This window comes from Ochotona curzoniae, unplaced genomic scaffold (assembly GCF_017591425.1).
Source record: "Ochotona curzoniae isolate NIBS_2020 unplaced genomic scaffold, NIBS_Ocur_1.0 scaffold_4505, whole genome shotgun sequence".
Taxonomy (NCBI): domain Eukaryota; kingdom Metazoa; phylum Chordata; class Mammalia; order Lagomorpha; family Ochotonidae; genus Ochotona; species Ochotona curzoniae.
The window spans coordinates 24,641,444-24,661,463 of NW_024467118.1; the positions used below are offsets into that span (position 1 = coordinate 24,641,444).

Below are 20,020 nucleotides of genomic sequence, written 5' to 3' on the forward strand. Positions count from 1 at the left end.
CTATTCTCTTCATTCAGGGTAGTCCTCTGTATTACAAGACATTCATCAGTCCTGCTCGCCTCCTAAAAACACACACATGGGGGACCTCATACCCCCTCCCAACTCCCTGAATGGTACCCCAAAGTCGAACCATCAGCTTTGGAAGTTACAACTTCAACTGCAGCCTGGAGTTCCCACGTTGCCATTGCCGATCTGCTTCTTCCGCAGGCAGAGGTTGTCATCAACATGACACCTGGCATAGGAGCAAATGAGCCATCCCAAGTTGCCTTCTGCTCTGCTTAGCGACTAACACATGTTAACTATTCACATCATGATCATTGCTATTACTCTTGCTTTTTTTTTTTTTTTTCTTACACAGGTGACTTCTTTTGTCAGGCTGAATCTTAAGAGAAGCATAGTATCTTGGAGATCTTGAAATAGTCAGCATGAGCACCCAACAAAATTTGGTGGTCCCACATCTCCTGTCTTTTCTCTGGCCTACCCTGATAACTTCTACAAATGTTGATAATTAGTAGGCCTAGTCCAAGGATGCAGCCTAAAACTGTAATTCTACTTCAAGATCTATTTTACTTGAAAAAATTACAGAGAGATGAAAAGACACAGAGGTTTTTCACCTGCTGGCTGACACCCCAAATACCCAAAAAGACCAAGACTGGGCCAGTCTGAAGCTATGTACCAAAAGCAAGGAGCTGAATTGGAAACAAAGCATCTGGGTTATCAAAACGGCACCAGTATGGGATGCTGGTGTTGCAGGTAGAGGATGGGCCTGCCCTGCCATCATACCAGTCTCAAGAACTCCGATTCTAATGGAAACTTTCTTCTACCATGACTGAAATCATTGGAACCTGCCAAGCACAGGAAGAGGTCATCAAGAAAAACAGTGTGCACTCGTTCTCAAAAATCTAGGTCACGCTAGTGGATGGCTAATGTTAAAATAGATGCAACGTTCCCACATTAGACCCATCTTACAGTAAGATTTTAAAGATCCTCCCTGAAGAATGTGACCTCTATTTTGAGATCTGTGACACAGAGCATTCCTTCCAGAATCAACACTATGCAATATTCACTGGGCATATTCTGTGCCAAGCACTGTGCTGGGCATATAAGGATACCTCCCCCGTCACGCCTAACAGTCCCATCAGAGTTTATTGTTACTGTGTTAATATACAGGTGGAAAAACTGAGGTACAAAGGGTCAAGTGTCCTGTTCAAGATCACACTGGAGGCCAGTATACCAGGTTCACTGAAACTCCTGCTCTTGAAATTGATCCAATTGGCCTCAGTTAATCAATGCTGAGAAGCCTATATTACATTCTATGGGAAGAAATTTGATTATTTTTTAGAAAGTTTTGGTAATGTAAATCTCTTGTTATCTGTGCACCTGGACACTGTATATTTGCTGCTAACAATCAGTGTTTTGGGAGATCCTAAATTGACCACTTACATAGTTTACATTAGACACAAACACTTGTAATCTTTGCATTTTGAGAAAAAAAAATACACATAAGGGCATTGCTCTGTGATTCTTGCTCTTTTTCTTACTCTACTCAATGTTCCAATAACAGATTATGGGGGCAGATGTGTGGCTGCTTGGCATGTCTACATTGTGTGTCAGAGTCCCTGGGTTTGAATTCCGGCTCCACTCCCAATTCCAGCTTCCTGCTATCGTGCATGTTGAGCGGTAACACATAACAGATAAGTGGCTGGAATGCCTTGGGAGACCCAGACTGAGTTCCTGGCTACTGGCTTCAGTCTGGTCCCATACTGGCTGTTGTGGGGGGGGGGGTGGTCCATCTGAGAAGGAACTACTACTGAGTACTAGGATGGGAACCCTCTTCACTTGTTCATCTTTCTCATCTCAAACTTCTCACTTAGAAAAATATATACAGACTAGGAAGAACCTAGTTTTGGAAATGTTTCCCAGAGCACCTACAATGGAAAAGAAATATTTCCGTGCTTGCTTTGGCAGCACATATACTAAAATTGGAACGAAACAGAAAAGAAATGCTTCAACAGAACATTAAATGCAGAGCTTTCCATTTAAGTTACCTTTATAACTTAAGCCAGAGTATTCTTAAAAATAAAGTTAAAGTTTTGTCCTCCTCCACAAATACACTTGAATCTCACTTTAAATATTTCAAGGGCCAGATTATTTGCAATTTGGAGGTAACAGCAATGTTGAAGGTTTTTAAGCATGCTGCTATGGGGAGGCTACTTAGCAGGGAAGACTCCCTAGTTCTTTATGGGAGTATCTGGTCTTACAGCCAGCCCTGGAGCCTGACTTCCTGCTGTGCAGACCCTGGGAAGCAGTGGTGATGCTCCAGCAGTGAGCTTCCTGCAATCTGTGTAGTCAGACCTGCAGTGAGTTCCTGGCTCCTGGCTGTGGTGTTGGCCCAGTCCTGGCCATTGTGGGCACTTTGAATTGAACTAGCAGATGACAGTCCGTGTTCTCTCTCTCTCTCTCTCTCTCTCTCTCTCTCTCTCTCTCTCTCTCTCTTTCTCCCTCTTTCTCTCTCTCTCTCTCTCACACACACACACATACACACAGACACACTCCATCTTGACCTCAAATAGTAAGCTGAAACAGTAATAAAGGCTGCTGCTGGACAGCACTGAAGGACTGAGTGTGTTAACAGCCTCCCCAGGTCTTCTGTGTATCCTGCCCTCTGCTCTGGAACTCTGCAGGCCATTCCCACTTGCTCTGGGATCAGCTATGTGGCCTGGTTTGGTCAATGGGATGCTAGCAAATATGGCCAACTCAGCGGCTCAGAAATTATGGGCCTGTTTCTAGCTCTCTGATAAGGACAAGACTGGGGCTCCTGCTGGGAAGACATCCCTACACCGGCCTGAGAGACTGATGCCCTCCTTGCGTTAACACAGCCTGCCCTGATCAATATATACTGAACTTTCAGCCTCCTTTGCTAAAGGCTCATCCCAGCACATCAGCCCTGGAACTTCGCACATCTGAATGGACTGTGGCAGAGCAAATTTAAGGACATAAGCAGTGGTATTTCTACCAGCAAAAAAAAAAAGAAAAAAAAATCAGAAATAAGTTAAATGCCTGTCAATAGGAAACTGATTCAATAATCACATGCACCCAGTGGTGCATCCCTTCCAAGTGAGGGTGCTTTCTAATGACTTACATGAAGATCTCAACTAGTTAGTCCTCAATTGAAAAGCCAGCTCTTCACAGAGACTGCATGCTGAGGATGGACACACACAGGCATTCCTTATACAATGACTGACATTTTTCTGACTGATAATGAAATCAAGAAGATGAGAGACAAGCAGTACATACAGTGTTAGTTTAAAAAATGGTTTAAGAGCCTTTTAAGGTTAAGAAATACCTGCAGATTAAGAAAACCCAAACAAAGCACACAGCCCCTTGCTATAAAGAAAACATGCACAACCATCACCCGATCAAACATCACACTGTCCTAGCTACCCCGGAAATCACTCCAACGTACTTCTTACCTTCCTCCAAAAGTAAACAAACTATGCAATTGCCAGTAATCACGTCTTCATATTTCCTTATGATTCTATTCCCCATTAGCATTCAGAGTTGTCTACTTGTCAGCCTTTGATAGGTTTTTGAAATCACTCTATGTGCTCTCTCATCCTTTCTTTTTCCCCAACAATTTGTTCATGAAAGTGGCTGTGTCTTCAGAGTGAATCCACTTGCACTGGATGGGTTTTGCCGGGCTGTGTTTAACACTTCCTGAAGCCTCTGAATTTCCCACACGAGACAGCTGGATTCAGAGAGCTGCACTAAGATCCAGCCGGCTTGACGTAGGACGCTGCCTCAAGAGGTGTACACTGTCTAGTATGCACTTGTCTTTAATCTAATAGCAGCCCACAGAGGCAGAACAATGCTGATATTCTACTGGTTCCAATTTCCTTTGCACTCATCCACCGGTGGACGAATGCTAGGAGATGCTTCCCTGGTTTTACTGCTTGGTCACTTAGTGGCACAGTTCATGTAAGACAAGCAGGAAAAGTACTTGGATTTCATTCTAAATCTAAGATAACACACTGGTGTTCTGGTTACCTCAGAAGGTAACAAAAAACACTTTGCTCTGACAATTTAAGTATTTAAGTATTTTTGCTGTTCCTATTTGTTGGCCAGTGAGAGCCTCTTCAAGTTGACTTCTGGGTCCTTTTGCTGTGCCCTAATAATCTTTGATGGTTTCCTTGCTCTTTGTTAACTTGCAGTGTCCTAGGTTCAGCTTATATTTCCCCATTTATTTTGGTTCTGTGTTGATGCTCATTTTCTGGGACATTTCTTAGGAAAAAATTCCTTAGAACCATCTTTCCTCTACTGACTTCCTTCATATTGTAAGTGTGTGTTCTTTACGTCTGAAGGTCAGTTACACTGGATATAAAGAATCTTGGCTCACATTTTCTTTCTTTGAATACCTGACTGATGCATTCCATTTTCTTTTTGCATTAGAATTTTTGTGAGAGGTATAGAGTAATCAAATTATTTATTGCTGCTTTCCTTTTTTTTTTTTTTATTTTGCTTAGATGTCCAAAGGATTTTTTTTTTCTTTTTTTTTTTCCCCCTCAATCTAACAGTTTTAATAGAGTATCTTGGCATGGATTATTCTAAGTCAATATTTTAAGTTATGTGATTTTCTTTCAAAATATAATCGCAAATCTTTTTTTCAGGGAAGTTTCTTGAACTCCAGTACTCGTACCATTTCCTTCACGTTGTTTTCTGCCCCAGTTATCTGTGTGTAAGCTCTGCTTTGTGTTTCTTCATCATTTGCCAATTTTCCTCTCAACTACTGTTTTCTTCCTTCCTTTTCACCATCTATTTCTGTTAGAGAAATATATGTGCTATTATATTTCTTCTGAGAACTTATTTTTAAAAAATTTTCTAATTCTCCTCAAGTTCTATAACCCAATTCTTGAGTTTTTCTAATTCAGATTTCTACTTTTCTAGTACATCTTATATAATTTTATAACAACCTCACTTATCTTTTCTGCAACAGCATTATGTTTAGATTCTTTTATTTCTTAGGGATGGCACAATAGCTCAATTGGCTAACCCTCAGCCTGCAGGTGTCAGTATCCCACATGGGTGCTAATTTGTGTCCCGACTATTCCACTTCCCATCCAGCTCCCTGACTGTGGCCTGGGAAAGCAGTAGAGGATGGCTCAAAGCCTTGGGACCTGCACCTGCGTGGGAGACCTGGAAGAAGCTCTGGGCTCCGGGCTCCTGGCTTCGGATCAGCTCAGCTCTGGGTGTTGTGGCCATAAAGAGAGTAGACCAGCGGATGAAAGCTGTTTCTCTCTGTCTCTCCTTCTCTCTGTAAATCTGCCTTTCCACAAAAATAAATAAATCTTAAAAAAAAATCTTATTTCTTTTTAAAAAGCATGTGTTTGAGGCATGTTTTCATCGTCTCTAGGGACATCACTCTGTTTTTTATTCTTTTTTTAAATGCAGTTTGTATGGGATATGATATTGTTAGTGTTCTACACTGGTATAAAACTTCACATATATCATTTGTAAAATTATTTAAGGTCTCCCAATCCTTCCGCATGAGAATAGCGACTGGATTTGTGTCATCTGATCATCAAGTCCCTGTCCCTAGAATGTGGAAGATATTCAGTAAGCAATTGCTGAAAGAATGTTAAAGGAAAGCTTATTGGCCACTCCCCACATGCATCTTCTCTGTATAAACCAAAGCTCTTGGGTAGGTGAGAGCACTGAGTTCCAGTGAGGGGGCCTAGGTCTAGAGCTGGTGGAGGGGAAGACGGTAGCCCCCATCTGCTTTGTAGGCTATATTTGACAGTTTTACTCCAGAGCCTAGAAAATGTTTTAATGGGACTTCTTGTGGTATGAGGAAGGGATTAAAAAAGCAAAAAGCCCTGCTGTGACAGCTTGGCACTATGTGGCACGTGGCTCACAGAGCTGTAATTCACGGAACAAAGACAGTATCTTTTCATAAAATCTACACTCTCCAGCATCCCAAACACACAACCGAGAAATGCGGATGGCAGCAACTCAAAAACACCAAACAGATCGTTCCCAAAGCAGAATGAGATGAGGCCTTAATGTGCTTCACTGGGCCTTTCTTCTATCAGAGAAAACAAATAAGAGGCAAGTGGCCTCAGAGAGCAGATGCTCGGCTCAGTCTTTTTCTTTAAACAGGATAATTAAAGGAAACTAAAGAACAAGGAACAATCTTGTTAAATTGACCAAGGAAAATGATGTCCTCTGAAGCAGAATGCATGCGTTCTTTTGTCTGCCCCCCGCCATTTTTTATGTATTTATTTATTTGAGCAATGATTGACAGTCCAGGTTTCCATGACTGGCTGGTGCTATCACTTCCTGGGAAATGAAGTTTGAAAGTCATTAAAGTTAAAATAGGGACTGTCACATATACTAACTTGGCACAATCAGCAAAGACAATAAAATGTAAAAAGGTAAGGGAGGGAGAAGGGAATAGCAAGAGAGAGAAGCTAATGTCCCAAACTACAGACACTAACAAAACATGAGCTCAGCTGCAAAATCCATTGTCTTGTCTAGTTCATGTTTTTTTTCCAACAAAGGTAACAACTGTGCAGCCTGGAGCCACCTGCTGCCACACCTTCTCAGCCCTTTAGCCCTTTAGCCAGGGTCTGCATCCAGCACAGAAGACACACCTGACTGGCCTGGGCTGCCGGAGCCACTGGCTTTTACTCATCGACTGCACCAGCTGCACTAGCTGGGGGAACATGGTGTTGCTCTCTGCACAAGATGCATCTCCCAGAGATACAGCAATGTACTGAGTCTCCAGCCATTATTGAGCCTTCCTCTTTAGCAGAAAGTCAAAGACCACAGCCACTGCCACAGCCATGCAAGCTAGAACAAAGGGGGCACACTCAGTACTCCTCCTGCTCCTTCCAGGTCTCGCACAATGGGTAGGGGAGGAACCGTTGCAGACCCCAAGACCTCCATCACAAGTCCTCTGATGCCACCTAACACAGATTGCATGGGAAGGTCCAAGAACTCACAGAGCGTTTTAGGACGCATGTCCATGCATCTCTTTTCCAGATGTTTCCCGGATTCCTGGGTGAAAGCCCCCACACTGGCTGACACCTAGTGAGGAACCAGGACAGAGCCCTCAGCTCCCCCTGCACAGTTAAGTGGACACCCAAGCAGCATCCCAGGCACCTAGACCCTGTCCCTCTCCAGCCACCTCCATGACCAGTCGGCCAAGGGCAGTGCTAATCAGTCCTCCAAAGCCACTAACTGGGAATTCTTCCTTCATTTCCAGTGTTGCCACCCAGGCCAGACCTTTATGACCTCTCATGGAGATGTGTACACCATTTCTCCATGGCCCTGGGCCATGTCACTGGTGCACCTGCACACTCCTGCAGATTCATTGTCCTAAGAAACCCGAACCCCTTGATCACCACCAGCAAATGCATGTACTCTTCACACCACTGCAAGCTGGGACTTCAGGCAAGACCATTTGGGTTTGAATCCCACGTCTACCATTCACTGTGAGTGCCTCTTTGAGTAAGTCACTTGACCTCAGTTTGTTCATCTATAAGATGGAATTGAGATTTTCCATGCCACAGGTGTGTGGAGATGAATAGGTGAATGTCTAGAACTACACAGTGAGTGCACACTAGTATTAACTATTTTTGTCAAAGACCATCAATATTAAAAGCACCAAAAAACAATGATAACAACAACAACAAACTGAAGACATTGTCCTACCAATAGGCTTCCAAGACCCTCTACATCTCAGTTGGATTTGGCCTGACTTGCTTGCACTCTAACTGGATATAACCATTCACTCCTCTGCCATCTGACTCCACAGGGACAGCAGCAGACGTGGATCCTTTCTCTTTCCTGACCAACGACCATTTTCTGGGTGGAAAGTCTGGCTGTCAGCCCAGACGACTTGTGAAAAAACCTTCTTGGGAAGTTCTTGGAGGTTACGATGTTTTAGGGAGTTTTGGAACAAACCGTCCACTAAAACGGGAGAGGGTCATTTTGTTCTTTAAATCCCTGTAATTGTTTGAGGCCTCAGGTTCTGAGGCTATCAAGAAAATTGGGGATGTCTACCAAATGATGTCCCAAACCCCTTTACGATTTAATGACCTGATCCGTTACAGTCCTTTTTCCTAACAGGCTACAACTTTTATTTCACATCTTCTATTATCCCCATGGTACATATCATAGATTCTTTCCTACCCTCCACCTGCAAAACAATCCCCATAAAAATATGATCCCAAAGCTCAAGACAGAAAAAAGAAAATCCACATTGTTCTGTCCTCCCCCTTCTTCCCTCAGCTCAGCGACTGGAATTCCAGGATATGTGGTCTCCTATCCCCTGCCATAAATGTATATATAGCATCAGTCCTTGCATTTCTTAAAATCACCAGCTTGGAACTTAGCCATGAGGAATTCAAAAAGAGGCAGAAAATGTAATAATACCATTAGCCTGAGATCTTATAAAGTCTCCTGGAGCTTTGCATTTTCAAGAAATCAGCCTGTTTACGCTATTACCCTAGTCCTGGTGGTTTCCCACGAAGCCATAAATAACACAATGCAGTGTACTGACAATCAACTATGAGGATCATAAAAAAGGCGATGAGGAAGAGAATAATGCTGGCACTTGCCACTGCAACTTCACACAGACACATTTACTTATTTTGAAAATTTGTAAGTCCACGAACCATCCCTTTTGATGGTAAACAACTTCTTTTTTTTTTTAAGATTTATTTTTTTATTATTTGAAAGGCGGATATACAGAGAGGAGAGACAGAGAGGAAGATCTTCTGTCCGATGATTCACTCCCCAAGTGAGTGCAACGGGCCGATACTATGCCAATCCGAAGCCAGGAGCCTCTTCCGGGTCTCCCACGCGGGTGCAGGGTCCCAAAGCTTTGGGCCATCCTCGACTGCTTTCCCGGGCCACAGGCAGGGAGCTGGAAGGGAAGCGGAGCTGCCGGGATAGAAGCGGCGCCCATATGGGATCCCGGGCGTGCAAGGCGAGGACCTTAACCACTTGCGCCACCGCGCCGGGCCCGGTAAACAACTTCTAATACAAGTCAGAACTTGTTTTTCAGCACCTGTTTTTGCATGGATGAAAGGTCATACTCAATATCAAGGGCATTTTTGAGGCTATCACAGCCTCTGGGGAAAGACTCGTAACCTCTCTTCCTTCACAAGGGCTTCATGTAACACTGTGCTCCATCCCAAGGTGATCCCAGCAGAGAATGGCTATGTTAGGAAGGTGCCAGAAGGCTCAGAGATGCTGGTGTTGGCTCAGGAACAACAATGACAAGGTGGCCATCCCTAGTAGGTCATGCTTGCTACCTCACAGTGACATGACTGCTGTATATCCAGCCATCTCATCAGCTTGTAAGACAGAAAGAAACAGAAAAGCAAAGAATGGCATCGACAGGCTTATATTTTCTTTCCCAGAGATCCACTCCCTAAGGAGGGTGGGTCTCATTCTTGAGTCTCAATGGCCAAAACTATGTCACATGGGGCACATTCACTCCAAGGAATGCTGGGAAATTGAGGCTCAGAATGGTATGAGGACCTGAAGACCACCACAATCCTTGATTGATTACTGTGGAATTCTTATGCCACCCTGAAGCACATCGAGGTTCTGTCAGTAAAACTAGGGCAGGAGATGGGAAGAGACAAGCTAACTTTGCCTGCTTCCCAAGGGTGGGTAACTCCAGAGCAATCCAACGTCTACAGGCCTGGTTGCCTTAAATCCTCATTGCAGCTTGAACCCTCCTAAGTTAGCCCCGGGGTCAGGGCCCCTGTTTCCTGGGCCCAAAGGCCCCTGGAGTTGTGCTTCTCACTACTCAAGCACTGGGTTTAATAAGCATACTGCCCCACACAGCTTTCTCTCTGTTCTTGTTCCCTGCCCTGTTCCTTCATCCAACAGATGCACTCACTTAGCACCCTGGATCTCCCATTGCAACATGCCCACCTACCTGCTCAGTCCTTCATGGCTTGCCTTAGTGCTCCAGTCACACAATGTAATCCACAAGATCCTCGGGCCTGGCACACTTCCCCCAACTTCATGCTCACCTAGGCCTGTCACTCCGTTCCCATGGCCTGGCAGGCTGGGCACGACCCCATGCTCCAGATGGCAGTTCAAACATCAACTTCCTCAGGGAGGTGGTCTTCAGTAACTTCACGCCACGTGGATCCTGCCCAGAACCCCACATCACATTGCTCAGCCTTTCATGGCAGGTAGCACAACCCACAATGACTTACATTCCTGGAAGGACTTTTACAGGCTGATTGCCATTCTTAGAATACACCAAAGCGCCACGGCAGTGGAGACCTCATGTCATCTTGTCCCTGCTCAAGTCTCTGCACCCAGCATGCAGGAAAGGACTCAGCCTCAACCTTGTCATTCTGGTTCCATGACTTCCTGGGTATCGTTCACCTCCAGCAATCTGTAGTCATCTAAGACCCTCCACTGCCAATTGTGACCTTGAAACGTCCTCCCTGTTCTACAACTTCTCATTCTCATCACCCTCTTTCACTCCTTTCACCCATACTCAAGTAGCCACACAGGGGTTAAGAGCACAGACCCTGGAGCCAGATGGCCTGGGTTCCAATGTCAATTCCGGCACTTCCTGTGAAGCCATCGCTAGGCCACGCATCTCCTTGTCAGTAACTGAGTGACGATAGTAGAAATCTTTGCCACAGAATTGTTAGGATGCAGCTAAGATTGAGATCAACTTATCCCAGATTTGGACATTTCTGAGGAAGACTTGGGGAGGAGGAATAAAAAAAGAATCCCATACATCTAAGGACCTTCCATAAAGGACAGAACCTGAAGAATAAGTCAAGGTACCCCCTTAACACCACACTTCCTATAGAATATTCAGTACTGCATCCCTGCTCTTGCCCACTTCTTAGCACAGATTTGTAAATAGGTCTAGGAAGCATAGAAAGCTTGGAGGTAAATAAACCATGGACTTCCTTCATGACTCTGCAACCCATCAACGTGCTCCGTTCTGGACACTGTCAGTTTCATTTTTAAAGGATCTGCATCGTTCGTTGAGGTCATCAGAGTTCAGTGCTTGTGGGAACAGGTGCAGGTTTGCATTCATGAGCAAGTATCCGGGAAATTTGGAAAAATAAGACAATTCTTCAGAAAGTAGGAATGGCGATCTAGTGGCTCAAAGGCCTTGAGATTCTTCCACCAGCCTGTGTTGATAAAGGCTTCCACTGATACAAGAGCTGAGATGACAGGAAAGGTTCTGCTGGCAAAAACGTTAAGTAAGGAATAACTAGCCACTTTCTAAACACAAAGGGAAAATCAAAGTCATTAGAAATAAATCCCAGGTTTAGAAGTGATCATGGAGGTTAAAATCAGCAAGAAAAAGCTGATGCTCTGAGACCTGAAAGGCCATTAGAACATGACATGACCCGTGTGTCTAGAAGTCAAGCTTTTGCAGGTTCACAGAGGAGAAAGGGTCATGTGTTACCAATAAGAAATCAGGATCTCAAGACTGCCCCCACGTGGAGGGGTGGAATCCATTGATACAACACCCCTGCATCATCAGGCCCAGGGCCAGAAGCTGTGACGCCCAGGGGCCACTAACTGAAGCAAATGAGAAACTACCATCACCCAGAACTCTCTTGTCAAATTCCCACTAAGAGACTCGCACAACCCAAACAAGAAAACAGTGCAGCATAATAGAGAGCCAATGTAAATGGGAAAATCTGTGCCCAAGAGGCAGAAGCAGAATAACTATAAAAAGACGTTGAAATGTATTTAAATCATTGGAAAAAACCAAAAATAAAACAGTATGAAAGAATGGCAGGTGACTTCCACCAAATCTTCTAGAAACTCCAAAAGTGAAGGAAGTGAGATATATATTTCACAGAAGATACATATGTATCTTTCAACAAAATGAACACTTCAGTAGACATAGAAGATCAATATACAAAACTCAATACTATTTCCATATGCTGGCAATGAATAAGTTGAAAAGGAAGTTAAAAATAACCCCAATTATAACAGTTATCAGAGTACTACAAAATTTAGGAATAAATTTAACAACAGAAGAGTAAGATTCATACATTGAAAACTGTAAAACACCACTGAACACTTGCCAGCTGTATGTTTAGGGACTTGTGAGGCCCATGACTGTTTTCCTTCTTCTTTCCATAGGAAGGGTGTCCCCCCAACCTTCACATTACATTGGCTGGTAAGAGAGGAAACACAAGACAGGTGCTGGCATCCTTTCATGCCAAGCTTTTCAGGCTGTTCAGAATGAAGAGGATGATCACCTATATAAGGAAACACGCAAACAATGGCCATGCCACTAGCCTGCCTTCAAGGGGATGAGGAAGTGGGGAAGATGCGGCTATGACAGATGAGGGAGGACAGGTAATTCTAGGCTCAAAATGTGACTCTGCTTTATCAAGCTACTTAGTCATCTCCAAGCTGGGTTTCCTCATCTGTGAACCACAGATAATCAGAAGATATTTTCAAAGTGAAATATATTGGTAAAGACAAGACACAGCAGAGGCCCAAGCCCAGTGATGATGGTTTTCACCTGTGCCAAGGAGACAAAGCCAGGAATCAACTGCAGGTGCATGTGACTGCAGAAACTTGTCATCATCACTTCACTATGGCTATCAAGACAGGAAATCACCACCAGTGGAGTGGGAGGGAAGGTGAGGCAGAGAGCATGCCCTGGTGGGTGAGCAGCCATTGGGGCTTTTCGGGAGCCTGACATTCCCCCATGCTGGGCTGTGTGAACTCTGTGAATACCCCCAGAAAATACTTCAGTGCCACCCCTAAGCCCAGTACAACACTCTATAAGCCATTCGTAGCACCCATCACAGACAACACCCTGGCCTCACTCACTGAAAAGGGCAAGCAAATGAACTTGAGTTGTGTCAAATTGCATCCAAGTTGGTCCTCACATGCAAACACAAAGAGCGATGTAAACACGTTGTCAATGGGGACCCTGGGGAGCTCTGGCAGCATGGTCTCCAGCAGAGAAGCCAGGGACACGTCCTAGTAAGATGCACCTAGAAGGCAGCAGTGGGGTCTCAGCAGGCAGCTCCACGGAAGGGAAGGGCAGGAGCAGTCCACACGGGCTGGCATAGGACATTGACTGGAGGGTTATAATGTTAATAGCCACAATAGCGTGAGTAATCAGTATTAAAAAATAAGGACGGGGAAAAGAAAAAGCAGGGCACTCAAATGTCAGGGTGACCTTCTGGAATACCAGGGACGCGGTAAACATCTTCAGACAGGGAGGAAGCAGGGTCAGAGCTGTGCCTCTGGTAGGTCAATCTGGCCACCATGTACAGGGTCAGCTTTACGGGCCAGAGACCTAGAGAACCACACAAGAGTCCTGACATCAGTGGTGGGAGTGGAAGCAGCAGGCATGTCAAGGAATGGCTGATTACAAACAGCAGTGAACAAGATGCCAGTTTTAGTACAAACACAAATATCTGTATGACAAGTCTAGAAAGGCCACCCCTAGCCAGGCACTTCTAATTTGGGTGCTCGATGAATGCCGTTCCACATTCCATCAAAGAACAGCATCCTGTCCTGAAAGGAGATAGCCTTGAAAGGCAAAACAATGATCCCCAAACAGCAAGAAAGAAAATAAAAACCCCAGCTCGACATCTGAGCCCCTCCCCTCCAAAACAACCCAGGGCACACCCGGATGTCCTGCCAACCCTTGGCCAATGGTTTTGACCATGCTTAATAACACAATTATAACCACCAGGGCAAAAACAATTTTTTTCCCTGAGCTGGCTTCCCTCTAGGGAACAGTATGGCCCTGAACACACACAGGCCTGATACAGAGATGTCAAGTCCTCTTGGCTTCCCACCACCACCACCAGTACACAGGAAGAGGCAGAGTGGCCAAGGCCCAAGATTCCAACCACTAAGGGTGGCCACTGCAGCCACAGGCTTCAACAAGCAGATATGATGGGATAATTGGGAGGCAAAAAGGAAAGCAGGAGGATGGGAAAACAAACCACATGAAACAAATGACAGAGTTAACATGCAGGACCAGGGATCCAGAGTACCAAACACGATCAGAATAGAAACAACACGTGGTGACATCCACCTGTAGGTGCCAGGGAAGGAACGCTCCAGCAGTGGGCCATGTGGACCAGGAAAAGGCACTCACTCTCCCCAAAGTTTCAGCAAGCACAGGGACCACACCCAGCAGAGCCTTGGGTAGTACCCGGAGCCTTCTCAAGTCTCTCGATGGTCAGCATGTTCCCGGCACTCAGGATGAGCAGACTGTTTTCTCCGGGTGAGCTCTTGGTAAGAAGTGAATCAGGTGAGGAGGAGGCACTCCCCAGCCGCAGCTGGCCAGCATGCAACCATGCAGTTTGTGGTCCGCTGCAAGCTAGGCAAAGGCCCAGGCCTGATGGGGCCACACCACACACTCCCCAAGGCGGTGCTGCCACACAAATGTCTTCTCCAGACACACTCACTTCCTCTGCTCAGAAGGCCTGCACGTTAGAATTGTGAAAGAATTCTCAAGAAAAACATGTTAGGTGGAACCAAATGAAATGAGGATTGGTACAGGTCAAAAAAGGGTCAGGGACTCACAAGTGCCTGTGGAGTGACCGCAGGACATACTCTGCAGCCTCCCTTTATAGCAGGGATGAGCCAAGCCAGTGTGCACACGGTCACAGGTGTCTCAGGCTTTAAGGGCCAGAAGACAAAGCAGAGCCTATGTAGGCAAGCACACAACCCCTATAAACCCCAACTATTTAAAAACATGAACTATCCTTCTGCAACTCTTACGAAAACAGGCAGGGGCTAGACTGTGGCCACTGGGCTACAGTTTGCTAAATGCTAGTCTGCATACAGATGTACAGAAATGTTATTTTGATGATGTTCACAAAAGCAACTGCTAATTGCAGAGCAACAAGCAGCCAGTGCCCTTGGATATGCCAGAGCACCATCCGAAGGAACCTGGCCACTGCAGCCCTGGGAGCTGCTAGCTGGTCTGACTTCCACTTCTGTTGTCAGCAACACCTTCCCAGTGCAGCAACACATCACTGCTCTTAGCTATCCAGTTTATTTTAGAAGCAATTGTCCAGGTAGGAGCTTGGGGGTGGTGGTGGTGGTGGTTCTAACTTCCCTCGGGGGTGATGGGGGGAAGCCTTGAGGGGTCCAGGGAGTAGGACTTCCAGATGCCTGTGGTAAACACAAGGACAGGAAGACAAAAGCTCTGTGGGAATGAGCCCTTACGGTCCCCAAGATCTTAGGCCACAGCTCCAGCGGGCTCCAAAGGGAAGCAACAGAAAGGAATAAACAGCCACACAGCTGGCTCCAGGCTCCAAGACTAAAGAGAGCCAAGAACACGGCTGAAACAAACTGTCCTTTATGCCCATCAAGGGAGCTCGTGCAACTGGCCAGTCAGCTCTCTCCTAAGCCAGCCAGGTGTTGAGGTGAGTGGGAACACACCACAGTTACAGTGGTTCTCCAAAAGCAGCTGGAAATACCAGAGTGTTGCAGGTCACCAAATGCCATCAGCGAGGGTGGAGGGGACAGTCCCCTAGTTTGCAGAATGTCCACTGACCATCACAGGACTCTCCCTCAGACACACTAAACAAAGACATGGACAATTTCAACAGAAGCTACAAAGGAGAAAAAAAATCACTGAAAAACCTTTTAAACTTATTTCACATGCTCTATATTGTGACAACAAAAGAAACCTTAAAAGACATAAAATGCCTGTGTATGGATGGATGCAGAAACAGAGGATTTCTGGCTGGCCATTTAATTATAAAAAAAAAAAACACCATTTAAGTAGCACTGTCTACCATTCAAAATTGAAAACTGAGTAGCTTAGAGTGAGTCAGTCTCAGGCAGTGCTAAACATTCGCATTTAAGTCTAAACACCTTCACCAGCTTAGTAGCCTATGATCTTCTACAATGAAAATTGAAGAGAGACAGAGAAAAAAGAGAGGGCGCAAGCACATACATACACAAGCCGCGCGCACGACAGGGCCTCCGTGTACCGTCGGCCCATAGCGACAGCCAGCACAACAAGCAGGGGCCTCGGCAGTCCCCAAGATCTCAGGAAAGACTGAGATGGTTAGCTGCAGTAGGGGGAGAGACAAAAAAAAAAAAAAAAGTAGAAACAAAACAGAGACTTAGGATAATGACTGTATTTTTTCATTAAAATGCTAATGACTACACATCTCCAGATAACCACGTTTATGAATTATTCATAGTTAAATGTGGGATGAGGTTTCCACCATCACTATAGAGAGGCCCCAGTGCCAGCTGATAATTAGCATGTGGCCCCTGGAGTCAGACTGACAGAGGCCCCAGACTCAGGGTGTCCATCCATCAGCAAAGGACCCCACTATCCAACCCAAGCTTCTGTCCCAGCGTGACCATCCCAGAGCTTCTGTGGCATCAGGCATAGCCCCAGCCTGGCTCTTGTTTGTGACATCTGAACCAATAGCCAGTCAACACTCTCAGTGCTTGAAAGGGACAAAACAAAATGCTCTGTATGGGAGAGGCCAGACATCAAGGTGAATTCCAAAGACACCTTTTCATTAAAGTAGAACATAAATACAGAAAAAGCAGACAGCTCAATGAATTCAACACACCCACCTGAAAGCCAGAACAGTATTAGCAGCACAGAAATCCCCTTCTAAAGGGCACTCCTGTGCATAAGTTACAGATCAATTTGATCATTTTTACACCATCAATGCATTTATAGTCTTTTTAAAAATTTTTATTGCAAAGGCAAATGTCCAGCATTAAGGAGAGACAGAAAGATCTTCCATTCACTGGCTCACTCCCTTTGAAATGGTCACAATGGCCAGCACTGAAATCATCTGAAGCCAGGAGCCAGAAGCCCCTTCTGGGTCTCTTTTGAAGATACAGGGTCCCAAGGCTCGGGGTCATCCTCCACTGCTTTTCTAGACCATAAGCAAGGAGGTGGATGGGAAGTGAAGCAGCTGGGACATGAACCAGTGCTCATATGGGATGCTGGTGCTTGCAGGCAGAGAAATAGGCAGTTGAGCCATTGAGCCAGCCCATAAGGTCATTATTAAGTTTCATCTTAAAAACATATATTGAATAGCTAAGGTATGCCAAGCCCCATACTAAACACCCATGCCACAAGAGTGAGGAAAGTATCAGCCAGCCCTCTGATGAAAGCAAGGTCCAAGGGCCACGGGACACCAGCTGGAGCAGCAGGAATAAGACTCATGCAGGGGCAGCAGGTTCCAAAAAGGAGCAGCCAGGGAGGTCCTTCCAATAAAAAGGAAAGATGTACATATATTTTTTAAAAGCTTTATAAACAAGCGATCATCACATAGTGTAGCAGAGACAGTGGTGGCTGGTGACGTCACAAAAGGAACATAGGTGAAAAGTGAAGACAGCAAGAGTGGTGCTGAGAGCAAATCCTCAGAGAACACAGCCAAGGACACAGGGTAGACAAGATTTACTGAAGACAAACCATGAATGGCAGAGATGTCACGGGCAACAAGGAGATGTGACATGAAGAAGTCCCTAGTTACCTGCCTGAGAGCTGCTACAGTGAAGTGGAGGTAGCAGAGATATCGGAATAGACAGGGCAATTGGTCAGAGAGGAAAGGAGCCAGCAAGGCCGTGGGCAGAGCTCAATGACCACATAGAAGCAAGCATGCACAGGCTGAAGGACCAGGGAGGGCCAAGAACCGAAGGTGGAAGTGAAGAGAGAACAGGGAGAGGATCGTGGGTGGAGAAGTGAGCCGAGGCCCTGGCCCGATAGCGTAGTGGTTAAGGTCCTCGCCTTGAATGTGCCAGGATCCCCCACCGGCACTGGTTCTAATCCCGGCGGCCCCACTTCACTTCCCATCCAGCTCCCTGATTGTGGCCTGGGAATGCAGTCCAGGACGGCCCAAAACTTTGGGACCCTGCATCCACGTGGGAGACCCGGAGGAGGCTCCTGGCTTCGGATTATCCTCCCACGTGAAGGCCAGGACATCGTGACTGTGACAGCACAGCTTCTCTCCTCCCAAATGCTCCGGTGCTCAGCAACCTGCCTAGGCTGAATCCGCCGGAGCAAGAAGACACACTGTAATGTGTTCGTCTAGACTCAGTGCTCACCAACACTCACCATTCACCTTGGGCCTCTGCCCAAATGTAGATATATTTCTATGAATCACTTTTATTTTTTAACATATAAGCTCTGACGTATCACTGATAATATAAAACATTTTATGGAGCGCAAGGAATGTAGTGTGTGTGTGTGTGTGTGTGAACAGAGACAGAGAGAGAGATGCACTGAACTGTAGTCTATATGTCTAGAAGCAAATTCAATGATAGTTTCTGAAAGTGAGGGAGACTTGTTTTCTTTCTCAATTGAAATGTTCTACGTGCCTCTTTTAAGAGACTGCAAAATAGAATTAATCCTTGCCTGATGGCCCAGTTCCTCAATAAGATGATCATTATTTTGCTGTATAGCAACATGACATTTGCTGCGATATTTTTTCTGAACTTAAAAAAAAATACATAACTTAATCCTAAACATTTCAAATCTGATTCTATCCGATCAGCAATACCTTTCCCGTCTCTTCCTAATCTTAGAATGCTAACGCACCAAAGCAGACAATGTACTTACTACTCCCTTGGCTGCGAGCATGAAGGCGAGAGAAGAGAATTTATGTGCCAGTTCAAAGTGTTTAGTGTGCAGCTTTTTAATTACTTTATTTATGGCATTTTACATAACACACATATTCACTAACACAAATGTTCAACCAGGTCATTAATCCTCAACAAATATATTAGGGCTTCCTTTCTTTCCTACAAATTCTTAATATGCTAATATGCGACAAAAATGCTGAGAATTCTAACATAAACATCTTGTGTCAACAGCTACTACTTCTGTCAACCTCACCTAACTACTGTACCATCTCTGCTTAAATATTTGCTGCTATTGACCTAAAAGATGAGAATATGTAAATAAATTTCAAGATTTATATTACTAATATTTTATATTTGAAAGACAGGCCGATGCAAAGAGATTTTCTACCCAGTGGTTCACTGTTCAAATATCTACGAGAACCAGAGCCAAGCCACGCCAAAGCAGAGGCCTGGGACCCAAGTACTTGAGTCATCACTGATGCCTCCTGGGCTGCACAACAGCAGCAACCAGAATGCTAAGTGCAGGAGCTGGGACTTGAACCAGGCGCTCTCATGTGCAATGTGGGTGTCCCAGTTGGCATCTTCACCATGGTGCCAAGTTCTGGCCTCCCACCTCTTCTTAGGATGGCTTTCCTCTGTGATATGAAAGGTAGTGCAAGCTACTAAACAGGTTCCTCAAAAATGACATATTCTGTAACTCATTATAAATGATAATTCTCTGCCTCACTCTGCAATTCCATTACAGCATAGGATCTGCGTTTTAGAAATCACAAGGGAAAACATGCTGAGCATGACCCAGGTTCCCTTAACTGAAGGATTCAAACGGGCTTGGGAGTGGGTGTTGGGTGGTCTCGAGACACAGGTTAGGTCACCAGTAGCTCACCCTGGACAGCACAGGTTTCGATTTCAGGCTCTCACTCCTGACTCAGCAATTTCCTGCTATCCACGTGGGAGATCTGGATGAAGTTCCTGGCTCCTGACCTTGCCCTTGCCCCAGGCCTGCTCCTCTCCCACCCACCAATGAGAGCATGTGGGGGAATGCCCTCTGAAGTAAATATTTCTATATTAGTTGGGTTCATTTCAATTGCAATGAGCATTTTTTTTTGCGTGTAACATGATCTCTTCTTTAGACACTGTTGAGTATGACTGATCTTTGTGTGTGTGATGTTGGCAACTTGGCTGAACTGTTACAAATCAGTTCTACAACGTTGTTTCCAGAACCTTCTTAGTGCTTTTCAATGGCTGCCAGGCTCTCATGGATATTCTGTCTGCCCTTCCTCTAGCTTCCTCCTCTCCTTTGCCATAAAGAGCGGCATTTCATTTCTGTAGGAATATCCCATCTTTGCCCTCTGCAAGTCAGCTATGATTTGGAAACCAAGTAAGAGGAAAAGTAGAG

General features: G+C 45.3%; 1 protein-coding gene across 1 annotated transcript in view; it reads right to left on the bottom strand.

Annotated features, from left to right (window-relative positions):
- APBB2 (amyloid beta precursor protein binding family B member 2) overlaps positions 1-14,237 on the bottom strand; it is a 142,118-nt gene extending 127,881 nt beyond the window's left edge. The window contains exons 1-2 of the mRNA XM_040966332.1: positions 14,204-14,237; positions 13,226-13,333 (exon numbers count right to left, since the gene is read on the bottom strand). Coding sequence (XP_040822266.1) covers positions 13,226-13,333; positions 14,204-14,237 — 142 coding nt within the window. The remainder of the gene's footprint in view (positions 1-13,225; positions 13,334-14,203) is intronic.
- Positions 14,238-20,020: the final 5,783 nt, after the last annotated feature.